This window comes from Protopterus annectens, chromosome 4.part0, assembly GCF_019279795.1.
Source record: "Protopterus annectens isolate FY-2018-M chromosome 4.part0, PAN1.0, whole genome shotgun sequence".
In the NCBI taxonomy this organism is placed as follows: domain Eukaryota; kingdom Metazoa; phylum Chordata; order Ceratodontiformes; family Protopteridae; genus Protopterus; species Protopterus annectens.
This window is the reverse complement of record NC_056733.1, coordinates 1,853,497,203-1,853,514,955: the sequence shown is the minus strand read 5'-3', so window position 1 is coordinate 1,853,514,955 and position 17,753 is coordinate 1,853,497,203. Positions and strand designations below refer to the sequence as shown.

Genomic DNA, 17,753 nt, shown 5'->3' with positions numbered 1-17,753 from the left:
CATACACTCATTCAACATCCTTTGCCTGTCTGAAACTTGGCTTAAACCAGCAACCCAAGACAGTGAGATTACTCCCCCTGGCTATAACATCCACAGACTGGACCGTAAAGCTAAAAAGGGTGGTGGGATAGCAATTATTTACAAAACAGGGATGCAAATTACTGTTTTACATGACAAACCTTCCTCTGTAAGTAATGCCAAAATCCTTATCTCCAAACTTCAGCTAAATACCCATAAATCCATCTACATAATCTGCTTATACCTTCCCCTGGAAATAACATCAGTACCCTAAAAGAGATCCTCAGCTGTTTCTCCATTCATTTCCCACAAGAAACCATAGTCCTGGACGATGTCAACATCAACTGGATAACCTGCACCTCAACAGACCCTCCCACCCTCTTAAATCTCCATGATTTTGTACAAACCATTCAAGCTCCCACTAGAACTAACAAACCTAATAACAAAGAAAGCATATTAGACTGGATTCTGATTAATCGTCACCACCTAACTTATACAGTAGGAACACGACCTGATGACTTAAGTGACCATGCACTTACTTACTTAATCAGACATAAAACTGATACCTCTAACCCAACTAAATTCAAAATGGTCATTAACCCTGAAACCTTCAAAGATGAACTTTCAGCCTGTAACTGGTCCCCTCTTAAACACCTTCCACTGGATGATGCTCTCTCATACTTCAACTCAAAGTTCCTATCTATTCTAGACTCACACACTCCCTCTAGATCTGTCAGAATTAGCTCAAAACTCGCACCTTGGCTATCAAAGGACACAAGGCATAAAATTATTCTGAAAAATAAACTCTGGACTAAATACCGTAGAACTAAAGATCCCATTGACCAACTAAACTTTAGGCAAATAAGAAACATTACAAAAACAGCCATACATCTAGATAAAAGAAACCACTACTGCCATCTACAACAAGCTAACCAACATAATCCACAAAAGTTCTGGGCAGGAATAAATAGACTCTTAAAGCCTGGCCACTCTGACACCCCATGCCCCTCAGGCACTTCCCTAAACAACCAAAAACAAACTGCTGATGCCTTCAACACCTTCTTTACTGAAACTGTCCAGTCTCTATCTAATCAACTTTCCCCAGATATCCCCTCCCTGTCCACCTCCTCTAATACTTCTATTCCCTTATTTCAACTACAACCTGTACCCACATCACTAATATGCTCGCTGCTCCACAAACTGAAATCCTCCTCTCCATCAGCTGACCAGCTACCTGCTCAATATCTAAAAATTGCAGCTAAAACATTAGCCTATCCCATTTCCATCCTAATTAACAGAACCTTCATTGAAGGCTACATTCCGTTAATCTGGAAAATATCACATATTATTCCCCTGCACAAAGGTGGTAACTCAACTGAACTCTCAAACTACTGACCCATAGCCTTACTTTCCCCCTAGCGAAAATCATGGAAAAATGCATCCAAAATCAACTTCTAAATCACCTCTTAAATTACAATCTACTAGCTGGCTGTCAACATGGCTTTAGACCACTCTACAGCACCACTACTGCCCTCCTATCCTTCACTGACTGCATCAACAAAAACCAGAATAATAGCATCCTTACCTCTGCTCTCTTTATTGATCTATCCAAAGCCTTCGATATGGTCAATCACAAGATACTAATAAACTTACTTAAATCTTTCGCACTAGACACAAGTGCGATAAAGTGGTTCCACTCCTATCTTCATAACAGACAGCAGGCAGTTCTTTGGCACAATAACTTATCCAACCACCTACCCATTTCCCTTGGAGTTCCCCAAGGCTCAATTCTTGGCCATCTTCTGTTTTCAGTTTTCATAAATGATCTTCATACTACTATTCCTCTTGCAACCTGTATACAATATGCAAATGATTCTACTCTGATTTGTTCTGCCTCTTCCCCCTCTGAACTTCACTCTATCACCCAACAGACATTCCAAACTGTAGAAATGTGGTTCCTAAAGAGATGCTTAATCTTAAACCCCAAGAAAACTAAATTATTACTTTTCTTCCACACCTGTAAATCCTCTCCACTCAACTTCTCTGTCTTGTCAAATAATGGCACCTATATTTCCCCCGACCCAACTACCAGGCTCCTAGGAGTGGAGACTAACAATCTAAGCTTTGACACTCACCTTAACAACACTATAAAACTAGTTAACAGAAAACTAGGCTCATTGTATAGAATTAAACCATTCTTTACTCTACTTGCCAGAACATCCATCGCCCACTCACACCAAATTTCCACCCTCCTTTATGCCTCGTCTATCTACACTATTCTGTCCAAAGCTAACCTCAGCAAAATGGCTGTTGCCTACAACAGTATTGCTAGATCTGCCTCTGGCTCTACTTTTAGAACTTACCACTGCATAAACTTAATTCAATTAGGATGGCTTGAGCTACAAAACCTGATTTTATTTCATCAACTCTCCATAGCCCATCCTGTATAAACCCTTTAATACCCCCATACTCACTACTGTTATTACTCCTTACTGCAATCTTAAAAGCCTACGCTCTTCTAATAAACTTCTTAGTTCCACTTGTAAATCCTATAACATGGTCGGAAACTCTTTGTTCTCAAACACAGTTGGAAAAATCTGGAACTCCCTTCCTGACAATCTCACTGCACTCTCTTCTCCTCCCTGCTTTAAATCCCAATTCAAATCTCACCTCAAAACCCACTGGCTCTACCCATGTACTAACCCTGACTAGCTTTCTATATCCTCACAAGTACTTCCTTTTTTTCTGATTACAGAACTTCAACTAACACTTCCCTATTTCTTCTATCATGCTCAATTTGTACACCTATTAAACTTATAGTTTTTGTAGTTAATTTCTAATATTTCTTCTGCAAATATATGCTAATGAATCTTCTCAGAGCTAATTGTTTGTTTCTCTGTTATTAATGTATGCTTTTGGAGCTTTTCTCCCCGGGCCTCTGCTGAAAATGGACATATATCCAGTCGGACCAGCCCGGTCAACAAATGTAAAATAAAAAAATAAAATAAAATAACAATGTACTTCCTGTACCTATACATCACATCTTCCTTTCCATCTGTCTATCACCTTGACCAGGGATCTCTGCAGCATCCAGGAAGTAGCACTGATGTGTGTTAAGGTTCAAAACTTCAAATCTGGAGCCTTCAACAGGAAACAGGATGCTGCTACTCACAATTTATAAGACACAGAATAAGTCATCAAACTTCAGTATTTTTTTTCACAAAGAGAAATCAGTTTCAGCGTGTATGCATCTTCACTTTTATCAACCGCTTCTAACAATCAGTATAAATTATGTCTTCAACCATGACATAGAATACATATTTTTATAGATTTATAGGTAAAGCACTAGGCTAGCTACCCTTGTGGGCCATTTTAAGTCTAGCCAATTTATCTTTTTTTCTCCATCATGATTATGAATATAATTTGTCTTGAGTAGAATGCAGTGAGGGAGAAAATAAATAATGCTGTTTTTTTTTTTTTTGGTTCTGGAATGACAACTCAAAAAGGTGAATTCATACCTGCATAGACAACTATTCCAATTACTTCTTCTGTATTCCTGATGGCGCAGCCACGAAGCAAAAGGCTGTCTTTATCAAACCCAATCTGCTTCTTATCTGGTCGTTCCCTGAGTAGAATATAAATTATTATTTTACTTTGATAAGCTAGTACTAGTTTTAGCACCTAACTCATTAAATTATAAATTTTAGCAAATACTTCTTATCCTTCATAAAAATCGGCAAGTTAAAAAGTACCATTTCATTCTAAATATTAGTGACCTACTGAGCAGCAGTTCCTCAGCAAAAATGTCTACAGCTACACCTTTCACTCTTTCACATCTACATATATAATCTCATAAAGGTAGCTTTGAAGTATGCTCTAGTGTTTTGACATTTGCATTAACTGCAACATTTAGGTTGCTGTAAAATCAAATTCAAACATTGTAGGTAACAGGAACTGTACAGCTGCCTCATGTACTTTATATAAAGGATCACTCTATGCACAGTCAATGACATGGCCAGCTTCATACATTTAAGTTCATTCACAGATAACTTCTTCCACTAAAATATTAAGAAAAAAGTAGTATTTTTTTCTGATGCAATCAAATCAGACATTAACTATGTAATATGAAGGCTTTGCAAAGGTATAATTACAGTGCAACAATTCCAACACAAGAGTTAAGTTCACACACTGCCACTCACTTGACATAATGTATGCAGAAAGGCCTACATCAGGGAAAATATGCTATTGTGTAGTCTTTATTAGATTAGGGAACTAAAATAATATGTGTAGTTTACTTTTCTTAAACAGGTATATCATCAGATTATCCCAGAAAAAAATAAAAAAACATAACTCTGAGCCTGTAATCCAAAGCCTGAGTATAAGCACTCCTGCAGACAGTAAGACAATGAACAAGTCACCTGATCTTGTACTGTTTCTATGTTCCGTGTTGAGTAACAATGCCATACTTTATGTAATTTCACACTAACTATCCTGTGGCTCTAAATGCTGCTTTTTGTTACAGGTCTTTATAACTCATGAAATTATGAAGATATTAAAGAAGGACACCATGTGAAGGAGCAGGATGTTATACCTGAGGTAACCTTTTCTGTACTGGAAAACATGAAATGAATCATAAAGCATGCAGGACTGCGAAATTCCCAGTGACAACAGCAGATGTTCCAACAGGCCAGAGAGTGGGATTACTAAATCAAGTCTGTGTGCCACATGACAGATTGTGCCACTTCATGTTTTACAGCACTAATGTACACTACAGAGAGACATACACACTAAAAACAGTCAATGTTTGTCCTGAACATTGGAATCCATGGAACGTTTTTTTTAAATACAGTTTTGGCAACTGTGGAGCAATCTATTGAGTGCTCCTTGTGACTTTCCTCAATTTTAGAAACAAGGACTCACTTCTGGGCCTCCAGACCTAATGTGAAACCCTCCCATTGCCTGAAATGAGATCGGTGCATTCCAGTGCATGTCATGCTTAGAGCCATAGGGATTTGTGCATGTCATGCTTAGAGCCATAGGGATTTTTTATTTATATTCCCTACCCATTAACTTGTTTCAATGCCTGACATGCAATGATATAAGGCAGTTACAGCAAAGATCATGTGTTCAGTGCTCACCTTCATTATTTGTAAGTGTGGAAAGCATACCTCATTATTACCACTGCCATTTCTGCTTCTGACCAATCCCTTCCAACTGTTACTTCCAGCCCCCTAGCTGACTCCTCAAATTCCTGGGCTTTCTTGTTAAACCCAGATCACCTGGGTCACAGTCAGGTTCCTTCCCTGCATGCATACCTGTCAACCGGCAAACACTGAGAAAATGGGAACAAATGCCCTTGAAAAATAGGAACATCAAGCTAAAAGTCTGGACATCTAACTAGCATAAGCTTTGAATTCTAAATTCTTCCTGCTTCCACTAGGAATGTGGGACACTTTCAGAAACTCATGTTAAAAAGCAGAGAGTGAAAAAAATGATGGGAAATATAACCACATTATGAAAGAGACAGTTTAAAATGTGTAGTCTTTAATGAATTGCATTGCAAGATTCCACCATACAAGGTAATTTATTTTTGCTTCTGAAAAAGGGAGCTTTAAGATGTGTGTTCTCTTTTTGTAATGTTTGGTGATATTAATGGTTTGGTTATATAGTGTACTGTTCTGAATACTAGGCAGTCTCTATAATCACAAATGATGAGGGGGATTCAGAAAATTGTGTTAAGGAGTAAATAAAGCCTGAAAATAAAGATATCCTGTGCAGGAGTAAATCAACCCTGAAAATGGGGCATATATCCAAAAATAGGAACACCCTAAATCAATCCTGAAAATAGGAATGTTCCTCTAAAATGGGGGGAGTTGGGAAGTGCGACTTTATGCCATGGATCGGCTGGCCACCACACTAAGTTTTAAATCTAAAACCCTTGGATCTGTTGAAAAAAATGAAGCTGTGATTTTTTTTTTTTTCTTTTGTATGCCTTACTGTCCATGTTTTCTGCATTTTGCAGCATATTCTTACGAACGCCAACAAATGCTTGTGTTTTAATTGGAAAATTATTTGAGTGACTGCCATATCTGTAGAATTATATTTACTTTGTTTTCAAATTAGAATGCCTCTCAGCAGCGAGCAGAATACTGCAAACTAGCCAACTGCTAAATGAAATGTGATCTGACAAGAATGAGAGGATTGTTTTTCCTTTCAGAGAGAGAAATTATATTTAAAGTGTGGAATCCACTTCCCTCCCACCAAAAATATTTACAGGTACACTGTTGTATTTGTCGACTACATAGTTAATCTTTTAGTATGTAAATAAAACAAATGTACCATTGACTAAAGTATGGAAAGAATTTATGAAATGCACTGGTTTAGCAAAAAAAAAAAAGACTACAGACAATGCTTGGAAGAGGTCTAAGTCAGACTTGTAGTTGCAATACTATGTTAATAGATGCGTCTTACTCTGCAGGAGAGAATCACTCCATTTAGGATAACATGAGTGGGAGTCTGAACATCTTGCTATGAACAAGAACCCCACCTAAGACAAGGTGCTGCATCCTTGAGTCCAGTTAACACCAAGAAAGATTCTGGTTATCTTATAACCCTAAAATCAATAAAACAGGTAATCAGAAAATGAATGAATGAAAAGAAATGATCAACTCAGTCTAACATCTACAACTAAATTGCTACACTGCTCTACAACTAAATTGCTACACTGCACCCATCTCTCTGTTCCTAGTCCTCGATTCTACTTATTTCATTTATTTTTACGGCACTCATTTTCTTCTTATTCTACACGGTCTAGATTCCCTACTTTGCCTTTTTGCTCTTCTTCATTAAGAGAACATGATGGGCTCTGTATACTACTACAGGACAGTACAGTTGTGTACACTTACCATGAATGTAGATGTTCGAGTGTATTCACTGTTGCAATTATTACATTTGGAGTATCTGCTTGCAGGTTGCCCTCAGTCAGCCTGATTAACAAAGTCTTGGGTCCTGCGTTGGTTGCTGTCCTTTCTTCCATGACGTCAGGTCATCAGGGGTATATAACATGCAGCCGACACAATTACATCAGTTTTTCTTGCCCCAGATGTCAGGTGCCCCCCTAATGGGAAGCAATTAAATATAAAAGTACAATGATATACCTCCAACAAAAAAGAAAATACACCAAAAAGCTTTTAAGCATAGTAAGGGAAAGTAGAGGTATAACCAAAAGAAGTTAGGGGGCTGGAGGGAGGGTAACCAGGACTGCAACAGTGAATACACTCGAACATCTACATTTATGGTAAGTGTACACAACTGTACTATGTTCTTCATGTTTGACTGTTGCAGTCATTACATTTGGGTAGATTCCCAAAGCTATGGTTGGGAGGAGGATTTTAAATAGCATAAGGACCAGCTATAAGGCCCTGCAAGACTGCAGTGGCAAAACCAGCTCTGGATTTGGAGAAAATTGGCAAAAGATAATGCTTGGTGAAAGTATGTACAGAACTCCAGGTAGCAGCTTCTAGGATGTCCCTGGTAGGGACGCCTCAGAGAAGGGCTGTAGAGGAGACAGTTTACCATAGGGGGAGTCTTATTACTCCCCGATTTGGAAGTGGAGGCCCCCCACTGCTTAGTCCTGTGTGTCCCCTGGGACTGAAACTTGGGGTTTCTGTTGTGCCTGGGTTTGGCATGAGAAGACCTGCTAGCTAGAAAGGACCAATTTTTAGAGGGCCAGTGCCTACTAAATCTAGGGGGATGAAATTGTAAGAAGTCTTTAACAGTTTGCATAGATTTAGCTTTATCTTTCATATTTTTAAGAACTTCCTCAGCCTTGTTGCCAAACAGGCGGTCCTGATTTAAGGGAGCATCCAACAATTTAGCTTTAACATAATCAGGTAAAGATTGCTCCTTAAGCCAAGCATGCCTTCTGACCACAGACCCAGTAACAGCAGTCCTGCAAGAGGCCTCTAATGAATCAAAACCACATTGCAAAGTATGTTTTCCAACCTGTTCAGCAGAATGCATTAAATCCTGTAATTCTTTATTTTCCACACAGTCAGGAATCAACATAATTTTCTGTTTAAGCAATCCAATAACATGTTGCAAATACTTTAACATATGAAACTGGCAGTTTAAAGCCCTAATAGCCAAGGTTGCAGAAGTGCAAACTTTCTTACCCCATCTATCCAGTGCCCTGAAGTCTCTATTAGAAGGGGTAGGATTTTTAGCAGAAGAAGCCTTAATGCCCTTGAGCCCCTAAGAAATAGTCTCTGGATCCACAATAGGATTTTTAAAAAGGAACTTGTGTGACTCAGGGACCCTGTAGTATCTGTTGGGTTTTCTGGGAGCAGGAGGCAAGGAATCAGAGACCAAACTAGATTCTGAAAAAGCATCATCAACAATGTCTAGTACAGGAGGAATAGCTAAAGGCCTATGCTGAGGCAGGAGTAAGAAATCCCTGAGCCTCTTTTTTTAATCCTGACTTTCCCAGTGGAAATGCTCCCTTACAGTATGTAAGGTTTCACCAAAAGAAAATTCCTCTGGAGGGGAAGCAGAGGGAATAGAGTCCTCTGCATCAGAATCCTCATAAGTTGTTCTTCTTCTTTCGTTTTTTCCCGGTTAGGAGTCGCCACAGTGAAACTCCGGCAGTAAATTGACAGTAGATTTTTTAGGGGTGCTGAGGTGCCAGCTCAATGCCCAACCTTCAGCAAAGGCACACCCATTCTACACATCCAGATCATCAGAAGAATCAGAAAAAACAGAATCTTGGTCAGAAGATTCATAAACAACTTCAGTCCTAGGCCTCTTAGAAGGGGGGGGGGGGCTGCCCCTGATTAGAGGTATTAGATCTTCAGCCATTCTTATCATTTGTTTTTTAGGCTTAGAGGCCTGAGCATGTGGCCTGGGCATCATTTTTTAGGCATGGTTCGAGATTTAGGCCTAAGTGAAGAAGGAGGCGTTGGTTTAATATGCAAGTCCATAGGCCTGAATACACCCTCAGAAGCCGGTGCCTGCACAGCAGCTCCGGACCCATCCAAGGTAGAGACATCCGCGGGTTCCATAGTTGAAGCATCTCGCGGCATACTGGACTCCGAATGGGTCTCAGTAGAGGCCTGCGAATCAGAAGTAGCAGGTATCAGGGGCTGCAAAAGCACCTCAGTGAGTACCGGTGAACTGGCGACTGGCTTAGGAGAAGTGTTGTTGGCAGTTTTGGACCTCGGCGGCCTGTCTCTGTCTTTATCTTTGCGTTTTTTTGGAATCCTGGTAGTCGGTTGGCTAACCAATGACATTTCTGGATAATTAAGCCAAGAACTGAAATATTTAGAGGTGAAAATATACCGACGACAGATAGTGCGCTCATTAAATAAAGCACAAAACCGACAGCAAGGTACGTCATGGTCTGGGCCTAGGCAAGGAATACAGTATGAATGAAAATCTTTATGAGGTATTTGCTTTCCACAAGTAATGCAGTTATTAACTTTTACTGACATCGATAAGGAGCAAGAAAAAGTTTCCCCAATGAGGAACTTAGCTTTAGTTGAAGACTTCGGTTCTGCAACTCGAAAACAAAAATTTCAGGAGTCGGCTGACCGGCACTTGCAAACTGTTTCTGCTTCGGGCACCGCATGGCAAGAAAGAATGATGTAATGGCATCAGCTGCATGTTTTATACCCCTGATGACCTGACGTCATGGAAGAAGGGACAGCAACTGACGCAAGGCCCAAGATTTTGTTAATCAGGCCGATTGAGGGCTACCTGCAAACAGATAACCCAAATGTAATGACTGCAACAGTGAAACACGAAGAACATCTGCATGTTGCCTGCTACAGTCTGAAAGTGTAACTTTTGATGAGTTGTTCCATTCCAAGCCAAGTAATTTTTGTAATACTCTTTTTATCACAATGAACAACTTGATTCTAAATTATATTTTAATTTCCTGTTTCTCCTTACTGTGTGTTACTGGTGTCATACAAGAACTTATTCGCAATCTAGTCTGCTTCTGCTATGATGTTACACATATACGAGTCACAGTGGGGATGTGAGTCAGTGAATATGTAAAAAAATAAGGAAAAATGACTAACAGGTGCAAGCAAAGTTCACTTACACAACAGCAAATAGAATTGCACTGTTTCCATTAAAGGACCATTTCAGTTAAAAATTAATTATGGTGTTTGTTTCACAACATAATTAAATACCAGTGGATTGCTGGATAACCAGAAGTCAGGAGAAGTAATTGTTTTCAACACAGTCTTAGTTCATATAAACAGATCAAAGCAAACAACCTCTACAAATACGTTTTTCTGGTACAGGAGGAAATGTTGATATTGTAGTTAAGAGGTGAGGTGTTAAGCATGTTCTGAAATAATTATATATGTCTGTAATAAAGTTATATTAGAAGTACAGAGGTGGGGGAGACCACTGTCACATAAACTATGTATATGGCTTGGAGTTGCTAGTAAAATTATTCAGGTATTGGTGAAGACAGGTTGTAGGGCTTGGAATTCTAAGTAAAGAGAAATGTTTTGACACCATAGCAAGCATGGATAGATTATAATGACATTTATCGAGGAGATATATAGGAACAGATCCATTGATTTGATAGGTGAAGTTTTAATTGTGTTTTAAATGAGTTTTGCATACTGAATGGATTTTAGTGCCAGAGCGATGTTGTTCCATATTTTAGCTACACTATTTGAATACAGAGAGTCACTGCAGTATTAGACAATGTGGTTATATTGATTAGTGTTTTTTCTCTAGAGCACACAATTCTATTGGGATGGGTAGTGTTGTATCATGTTGTTCATGGCTGAGCAATTTTCTGGCTTATAGAGAAGACTGTGTTGTAGTTAGCTTAGAAAGAGCAAGGTGATGTAGTTCTGCAATCTAATGCGCGGTGCAGTGGTGCAGTGGTTAATGTTGCTACCTCACCACATGAGGTTCTCCGGTTTGATTCTGAGCTGGAGTGCCTTCTGTCCCGGGTCGGCATGTCCTCCCTACATTTGCATGGGTTTCCTCCAGGTACTCCAGTTTCCTCCCACATTCCAAAGACATGTGTCTACAGCATTTCTCCTGGGGCCTCTGCTGAAAATAGGCTCTGTCCTAGTCATACTTTCATGGTCAACAAATGTTAAGTGAATAAAATAAAATAAATAATTAGTTTAAGTCTCTGTGAGCTATGCAGTGTTGTGTTCTAAGGTGGCATTTACAGTAATTACATGAATGTGTAAATGCTATCTGTTCTGTCCACATATTTTGGCAGGAAAGAAGTGATTCTTAGAGGCAAGTTATACTAACTTTCAGTGGTCACAAAAAAGCATAAGCAAATTAAGTCATAATGAGATACAAATGGGAAATTATGTAAATGGAATATGCTAGTGAGGCCTTCTCCCACCTATTTGCGATTCATAATTAAAATTTTACATAGATTCATAGGTTGGTACTAGGCTATTGCTCCTAGGGCCTATACAAGCCTAGCCATAACAATTCCCTGGCTATTTCTTCCCGCAAAATTTACTTCCCTGGACCCCTGTCTAGCAGGGCGACTGACGTGATCCTTGGGGTGAATTTCTTATCTCCCATCCAATCATCAAGGTTCCTTTTGAAGAGGGCGAAAGAGGTGCTCTGCTTGACATGTATGGGCAGTCTATTCCAGAGTCTGGGGAGTCTCTGGGTCAGGAACCTATCCCTCCAGCACGTTTTTGTTCATTGTGATGACAAGGTTTAGATCCCTGGAGCATGTGGCTCTGAAAGACTGGGATTTCTTTAAATGGAGCATGTCTAACAGCTCTGGGTTTGACATGCTTCTGCGCAGTCCACAGATTCATGACAAAAGTCAGTGGAGTTGCACATTTTTGTTAACTTTTCAGTCCAAGATGATGCTGTCAGTTTCTGCTAGCCTTGATATTTCTAGGCATGAGCTGCTTGACTTGGATAAACAAAAGCCACTTGTGCCTAGCATTTCTCACCAGCCAAGATGGCAGAGATACAGGCAGAGAATTATTTTTTTTTTTTTTTTTTTTTAATTTTTATAATTTTTTCAATGAGAAGATACTTGATTGGTTCAAAGTGGGCAGGGATATTATAAGGGTTTTAGTAAGTATGCAAGGTACCCACAGAGGCTGTTTGAACTTCCTACCCCTGTGGATATGAAAGTATGTATAGTCCTAGCTATACTTGCCATGTACTCTGACACACTGTGCATCTCACAGGTTTCTGCCTCAAGGATACTTTCCCCGTTTCTAGATGTACTCTTGGCACATGTGGATCAGTAAATCTATTTCCTGGTGTCACCTCAGGAGCAAGTCCAGGGTATGTGTATCTTTTATGGGTTGGCACATTTCCCTGAGGTACTCAGTGTAATGCATTGCACCCATGTTGCAATTAGGGCCCTATCTGTTCCATGCAGGGAGCAGTACTGCAATAAGAAGGGCTACCATTCCATATATTGCTATGTAGTGTATGACATATGGGGGTGCATCACCAACATCTCTGCCAAGCATCCTGGTAGTGCCCAGTGGTCATCCTGTTGGCAAGCAGATTTTTTTATTTTGTTTAAGTAGTTACTCATGGTAAAATGCACTGCTGAATACTAAACCACTTTTTCTTTGGTCTCACCACCACTCTTTTCTGCTTGTCTCTCTTTTTCTTGTTTTTTAAGGTAATATTGGCTATCCACTAGAGCCATAGTCATAGCCAGCCTTAGGCATAGGCCAACCAGGCTTCCGCCTAGGGTGCCACTGTAGCAGGGGTGGTTTTCCAGTATTTATTTAGTGTAGGTAGACCTGGATGTGGGCACCAGATGGTGTATTAAGTGGCACCGTGGAGCCCTTTTGCCTAGGGCACCAGTTGACCTATGGCCACTCCTGACCATAGCTAATGATACCAGTGGGAGCTGCAGAATACATCTAAAACAAAGCCCTACTCCAGAGCTGTGTTGTCATCGAGAAGATCTTTGGCTTCTTGAAGAGTCATTTTAGTGCCAGGGTGATTCTGGAGGTGCCGTTTAGTGTGGCCTATCTGCTTTGTGCAAGACTTTACTGCATGTTTCTTTTTGCACAACATGATTGTGCACTGGCCTTGTGGTGAAATGACCCATGTTGTCACTGAAAGTCCCAGTTCCAGTTCTACTGTGAATAATGATCATGACTGACAAACTAATACATAGTAATGAGCCAAAACAGAGAGTACCTCATAACAGGTTATCCTACCAGTATAACGTAATTTTTACCCATTGCTTTCTTTAAGCATATATTTAGTTTTCATGGGAAAAGCTGTCATTGAAAAGTTGATCTGATGAAGTCCAGTTAGTGGACAAAAACACTTATCATGAATAACAGCTGAGTTATTCCAGTGACTTCTTTGAGAAATTCCAGTGAATTTCTGCTCAAGTTTATTTCTTCAGTACTTTTATAGAACAAGAATTAGCATCCCATTAACAAACATAGCCTAAAAACATAAAGATTATAAACATAATTTAAAACAAGAACTGTATTCTAACAACACAAGTTTCTCATATAGGGATTTTTTGGGGAGGGATTAAGATGTAAGGTTTTATTGTGTTTTTTGGCTCAGACCATGGCTGAAAAAGATCTTTAAACTAGTTATCTTTCTTCTATGTTTTTATCCATTGTCAAGCTGAAAATGCAAAAAGTCTATTCTGGCATTCTAAAAACATTCTTTCTATCAACCTGTGTCCATTTCTTTTAAGTTGACCTTGACCTACGACTTGATAATGGGATTCCAGTTTTAAGTAGTTGCGTATGTTACTCATTGACAGAATTGCATTATTCAGCAAGGACGCAATGCTTGATTGAGATAAACTACACATACCATGCATTTTAAAGCTAAATATGTAAGTATCTTTGTAAATAAACTACACGTACCATGCATTTTAAAGCTAAATATGTAAATATCTTTGTAAACTGTTCTGTTAAAGATGATACTGATGTTGTACATGTTTGAATAGGAAATATACTAATATATTCAGTGAAGGCAAGGAAATTATTGGATATCTCTCTGCAAGACTACTTTGAGTCACAGGGGTATTCATTCCCTCTGCTGAATATTATCTACAAATTACAACACATCCATTAGTGAAAACATCCAATATCCTGCTATCTCCTATAAATAATGTCTGTTGATTCATGAGTGTATCTCCTCTTTAAGAACATAAATCTGCCCTTCCGAAAAACATCTGCTTGTCTGTCCTGTTGTAAAGCAGCTAAATTGTCTAAGATCTCTACTTATTTATTTATTTGCAGTTTGTTTGCCAGGATGGTCCATTGGGTCATGAGGAGCCCATTTTCAATGGAGTCCTGGGGAGAAAAGCTCCAGCAAAGAAAATACAAATTACTAAACAGAAGCAAGTTATAACAATAGAAAGTACAGCAATGCAGGTAAATGGCATTAGTAAAATGCAAAAGCAGAAAAATCTTTAAAAAGACAAAGGTATATACATCAGTTGCTGAACACAGTTAAAAACAATAGGACATTTATAGATGTATTAGCTCTTGGAGTATAGTTTAAGTTGTGGGGACATTATGTAGGATGGGAACAGAAGCATTCCCAGTGGGATGTTAGCTGGGAGTGAAGTAATGTTTTGAAGGAAGAGAGGCTGCCAGTGGCATGGATAAGAAGTGGGAGTGAATTCCAGAGGTGAGCTAGAGAGAAGGACAGAAGATGTTTGCCTGGTGGGCGGGAAGGTTTATGCAGTGCAATCAGATTTTGGGAGTTAGTTCTTAGGAGGCTATCAGGGTGATGCATTTTAAGGATAGTGGCAAGGGAGGGGCAGAGAGAGGGGCTGAAGATATGTTTGTGTGCTTGAATAAGTTGAGTATAGGAGAGGTAATTGGGTAGTTCTAGCCAATTCAGTTTATGAAGGACAATACAGTGCTGTGTAGAAGATCTGTGGCCTGTTGCAAATTTTGAAATTTTATTGTAACAAGAGGAGAGTTTTTTCTTGAGGGAGGATTGCAGGTTAGTAAGGAGTGTGGCACCACATAGCAGGGATGAGATGAGGTATGTGGTAGAGAGAATAAGCTTAGTAGAGGGAGAGATGTAGCGATTGTGATGATAGAGCATGCCAAGTTTCTTATGTGTTTTTTGATATTTACTTGTAGGTGGGTATCAAACTTGAGCTGGTCAGCGATGAGGACTCCTAGTAGTTTTGCATTGGATACTATTTTAAGAGGTGTATTGTTCTGAATGGTGATAGAGAAAGTGTTTTTGTCTAGGGTGGTGGTTTTGGAAGGGGTAAATATTGTGAGTTTGGTTTTGGAGGCATTGAGTTTTAGGTGGTTGTCTAGCATCCATTTTTCAGTGGAGGAGAAGGCATCTTGAATTCATTTTGTTAGTATGGAGATGGAGGTGGCAGAACAGATTATAGTTCAGTTGTCAGCGTATTGAATGAGACTAGTATTAGGGATGGTCTGATAGAAGTTGTTCATGAAAATGGTAAATAGCAGTGGACTTAGAATTGAACCCTGTGGTACTCCTGTGGGAGTGTTGAGGAATGCGGAAGTAGCTTTTTTCCACTTTTCTGCTTGTTGCATATTTGAGAGGTAACTGGTGAACCAGTTGATAGAGGAGGGGGAAAGATTTAGTTTAGAGAATTTGGTAAGGAGAAGGTTGTGCGAGATGGTATCGAAGGCCTTTGATAGGTCTAGTAGAAGGGTGGATACAATGTGGCCAGAGTCATGGGCCTTGTTAATGGTTTCTAGGAAGGAGAGGAGAGAGCTGGTAGTGCTATGGCCAGGCATGAATCTGTGTTGTGTGGGATTTAGAAGGCGGCTGTTTGTGAGATAGGGTGAAAGTTGAGGGTGGATGCATTTTTCAAGAAATTTAGAAACGGGGGATAAGATAGTGATAGGTCAAAAGTTTGGGATGTTTGGGATATTATTGTTATTACCCCCTTTATGGAGTGGAACAACAAAGGCTTTTTTCCAGAGTTGGGGTACATAGGCTTCTGTGATTGATCAGTTTATTAGAATGCAGATGGGAAGGGCTATGTATTTGGGCTCTAATATTTAAACTCTTCAGCCTAGCTTCTGCCTGTCCTACCCTATCTCATTCTCCTGCCCTAACTCATTCTCCTGCCCTGTCTCATTCTCATGCCCTAACTCATTCTCCTGCCCTACCTCATTCAAAGCAACTTATAGAGCCTGCCACAACTCAATGCATTTTTCCTTCTCACAGCTTAACATGTGTACTCTTCTGAGAACAGTGCAGTGTGGTTATGACTTCCTTTATCGTTCATATGGAGCTCTTTATCTTCCACATATAAGGTAAGCTCAAGTTTGTCTCAGCTCCATCTACTAAAATGTAATGCACAGTTTTGTTTTATAAGTAATATTTTTCATTTTCTCCTGTTTCTCATACTCTCTCTGTTTGACTCTATCACACACAGGTACAGCAAAAACAACACATGTATGCACACTGTATTAAAGGTTCTAACATCTTCTTTTGTCCCTGTAACAGAAAGATGCATGTGCAGGCATGCACACACACACCCACATATACACACACACACACACACACACACACACACACACACACACACACACACACACACACACACACACACACACACACACACACACACACACACACACACACACACACACACACACACACACACACACACACACACACACACACACACACACACACACACACACACACACACACACACACACACATACACAAAATCTCTGTGTTCACCAAATCGCACTTTCCTGTATCTGTGATCTGTAAGATGTAGCAATAACACCAACAAAGGAAGCACATGGTACTCACAGATAACCCTTGAACCTGTTCAGATCATTGTTTGGTGTCTCACAGACTACTGTGCTGTTGAAATTCTCAGGATCAAAATGGGACTCCTGCAAGTGAACAGCAAATTGTAAGGTGTTTTGAGAAACTGGAACAGGCAGTTCATTTCTGTGCCACAAATATAATAAGTGAAAACTACAAGATGTTCTTTCAGTACATTTCATAAAGTCTTAAAAGATAATTTTTAAAACAGACATTATTAACCTTCAACACAGCATTTAATGAGTACCATATTAGCCTACAGAATTGTTTTTCATATTACTTAAAACAATAATTTATTAAACAAATGTTGAGCTTGTATGCAGTTGTTCCTCTTTCATTACAGTCAGTATTAGTGTTTTTTAAATTCATATCACACATATACGAACACAAGTTCAGAACAAAGTATCTTACAGCCAGCTCTAAAGGCAGAGATGGATAAAACCCTGTCTACTCACCAGGTGACCTTAGTTAAGTTAGTGAGTTGTGCATCTGATGGAGCTGGCAGGGAAACTAGACATGCCCATCCTGGTTGGGAGAAAAAACATAATGGCCCCAGCAGAAATAAACATCACCCCCCCCCCATCCATGGTAGAGATTAGGCCATAAAACAGATGTCATTATTGCTGAGAGGCCAACAAGAACACAAATCACCCTCATACCTGCCTGAGTGGTAGTCTCTGTGGATGGCTGTCACTCCAATGCTGGAGATACCCAGTACATGGGATAAACAGGTTCTAGTCTAATGGGGAGGGGTGCTTAATCATTAGCCAGCATGGGTGGAAAAGGCACACAGAAAATACAATGGACACGTGTATAGGTGCCACTTAGGTGATCACAGACAGAGCTGATTAAAACTTTTGTCAGTTGTATCCTATCTGTCAAATGGAATAATGATCTAGTGTCAGCTGTCTTTTTTTAGATGCTGC

At 39.6% G+C, this 17,753-nt stretch overlaps 1 protein-coding gene across 2 annotated transcripts in view; it reads right to left on the bottom strand.

Moving 5' to 3' along the window:
- Window positions 1-17,753, bottom strand: part of ATP10B (ATPase phospholipid transporting 10B (putative)) — a 2,370,254-nt gene that overhangs the window by 598,304 nt on the left and 1,754,197 nt on the right. For both annotated transcript variants that reach the window (XM_044069530.1, XM_044069528.1), the window contains 2 exons: window positions 16,810-16,895; window positions 3,537-3,643 (listed from right to left, as the gene is read on the bottom strand). In XM_044069530.1, the coding sequence (XP_043925465.1) occupies window positions 3,537-3,643; window positions 16,810-16,895 (193 nt within the window). The remainder of the gene's footprint in view (window positions 1-3,536; window positions 3,644-16,809; window positions 16,896-17,753) is intronic.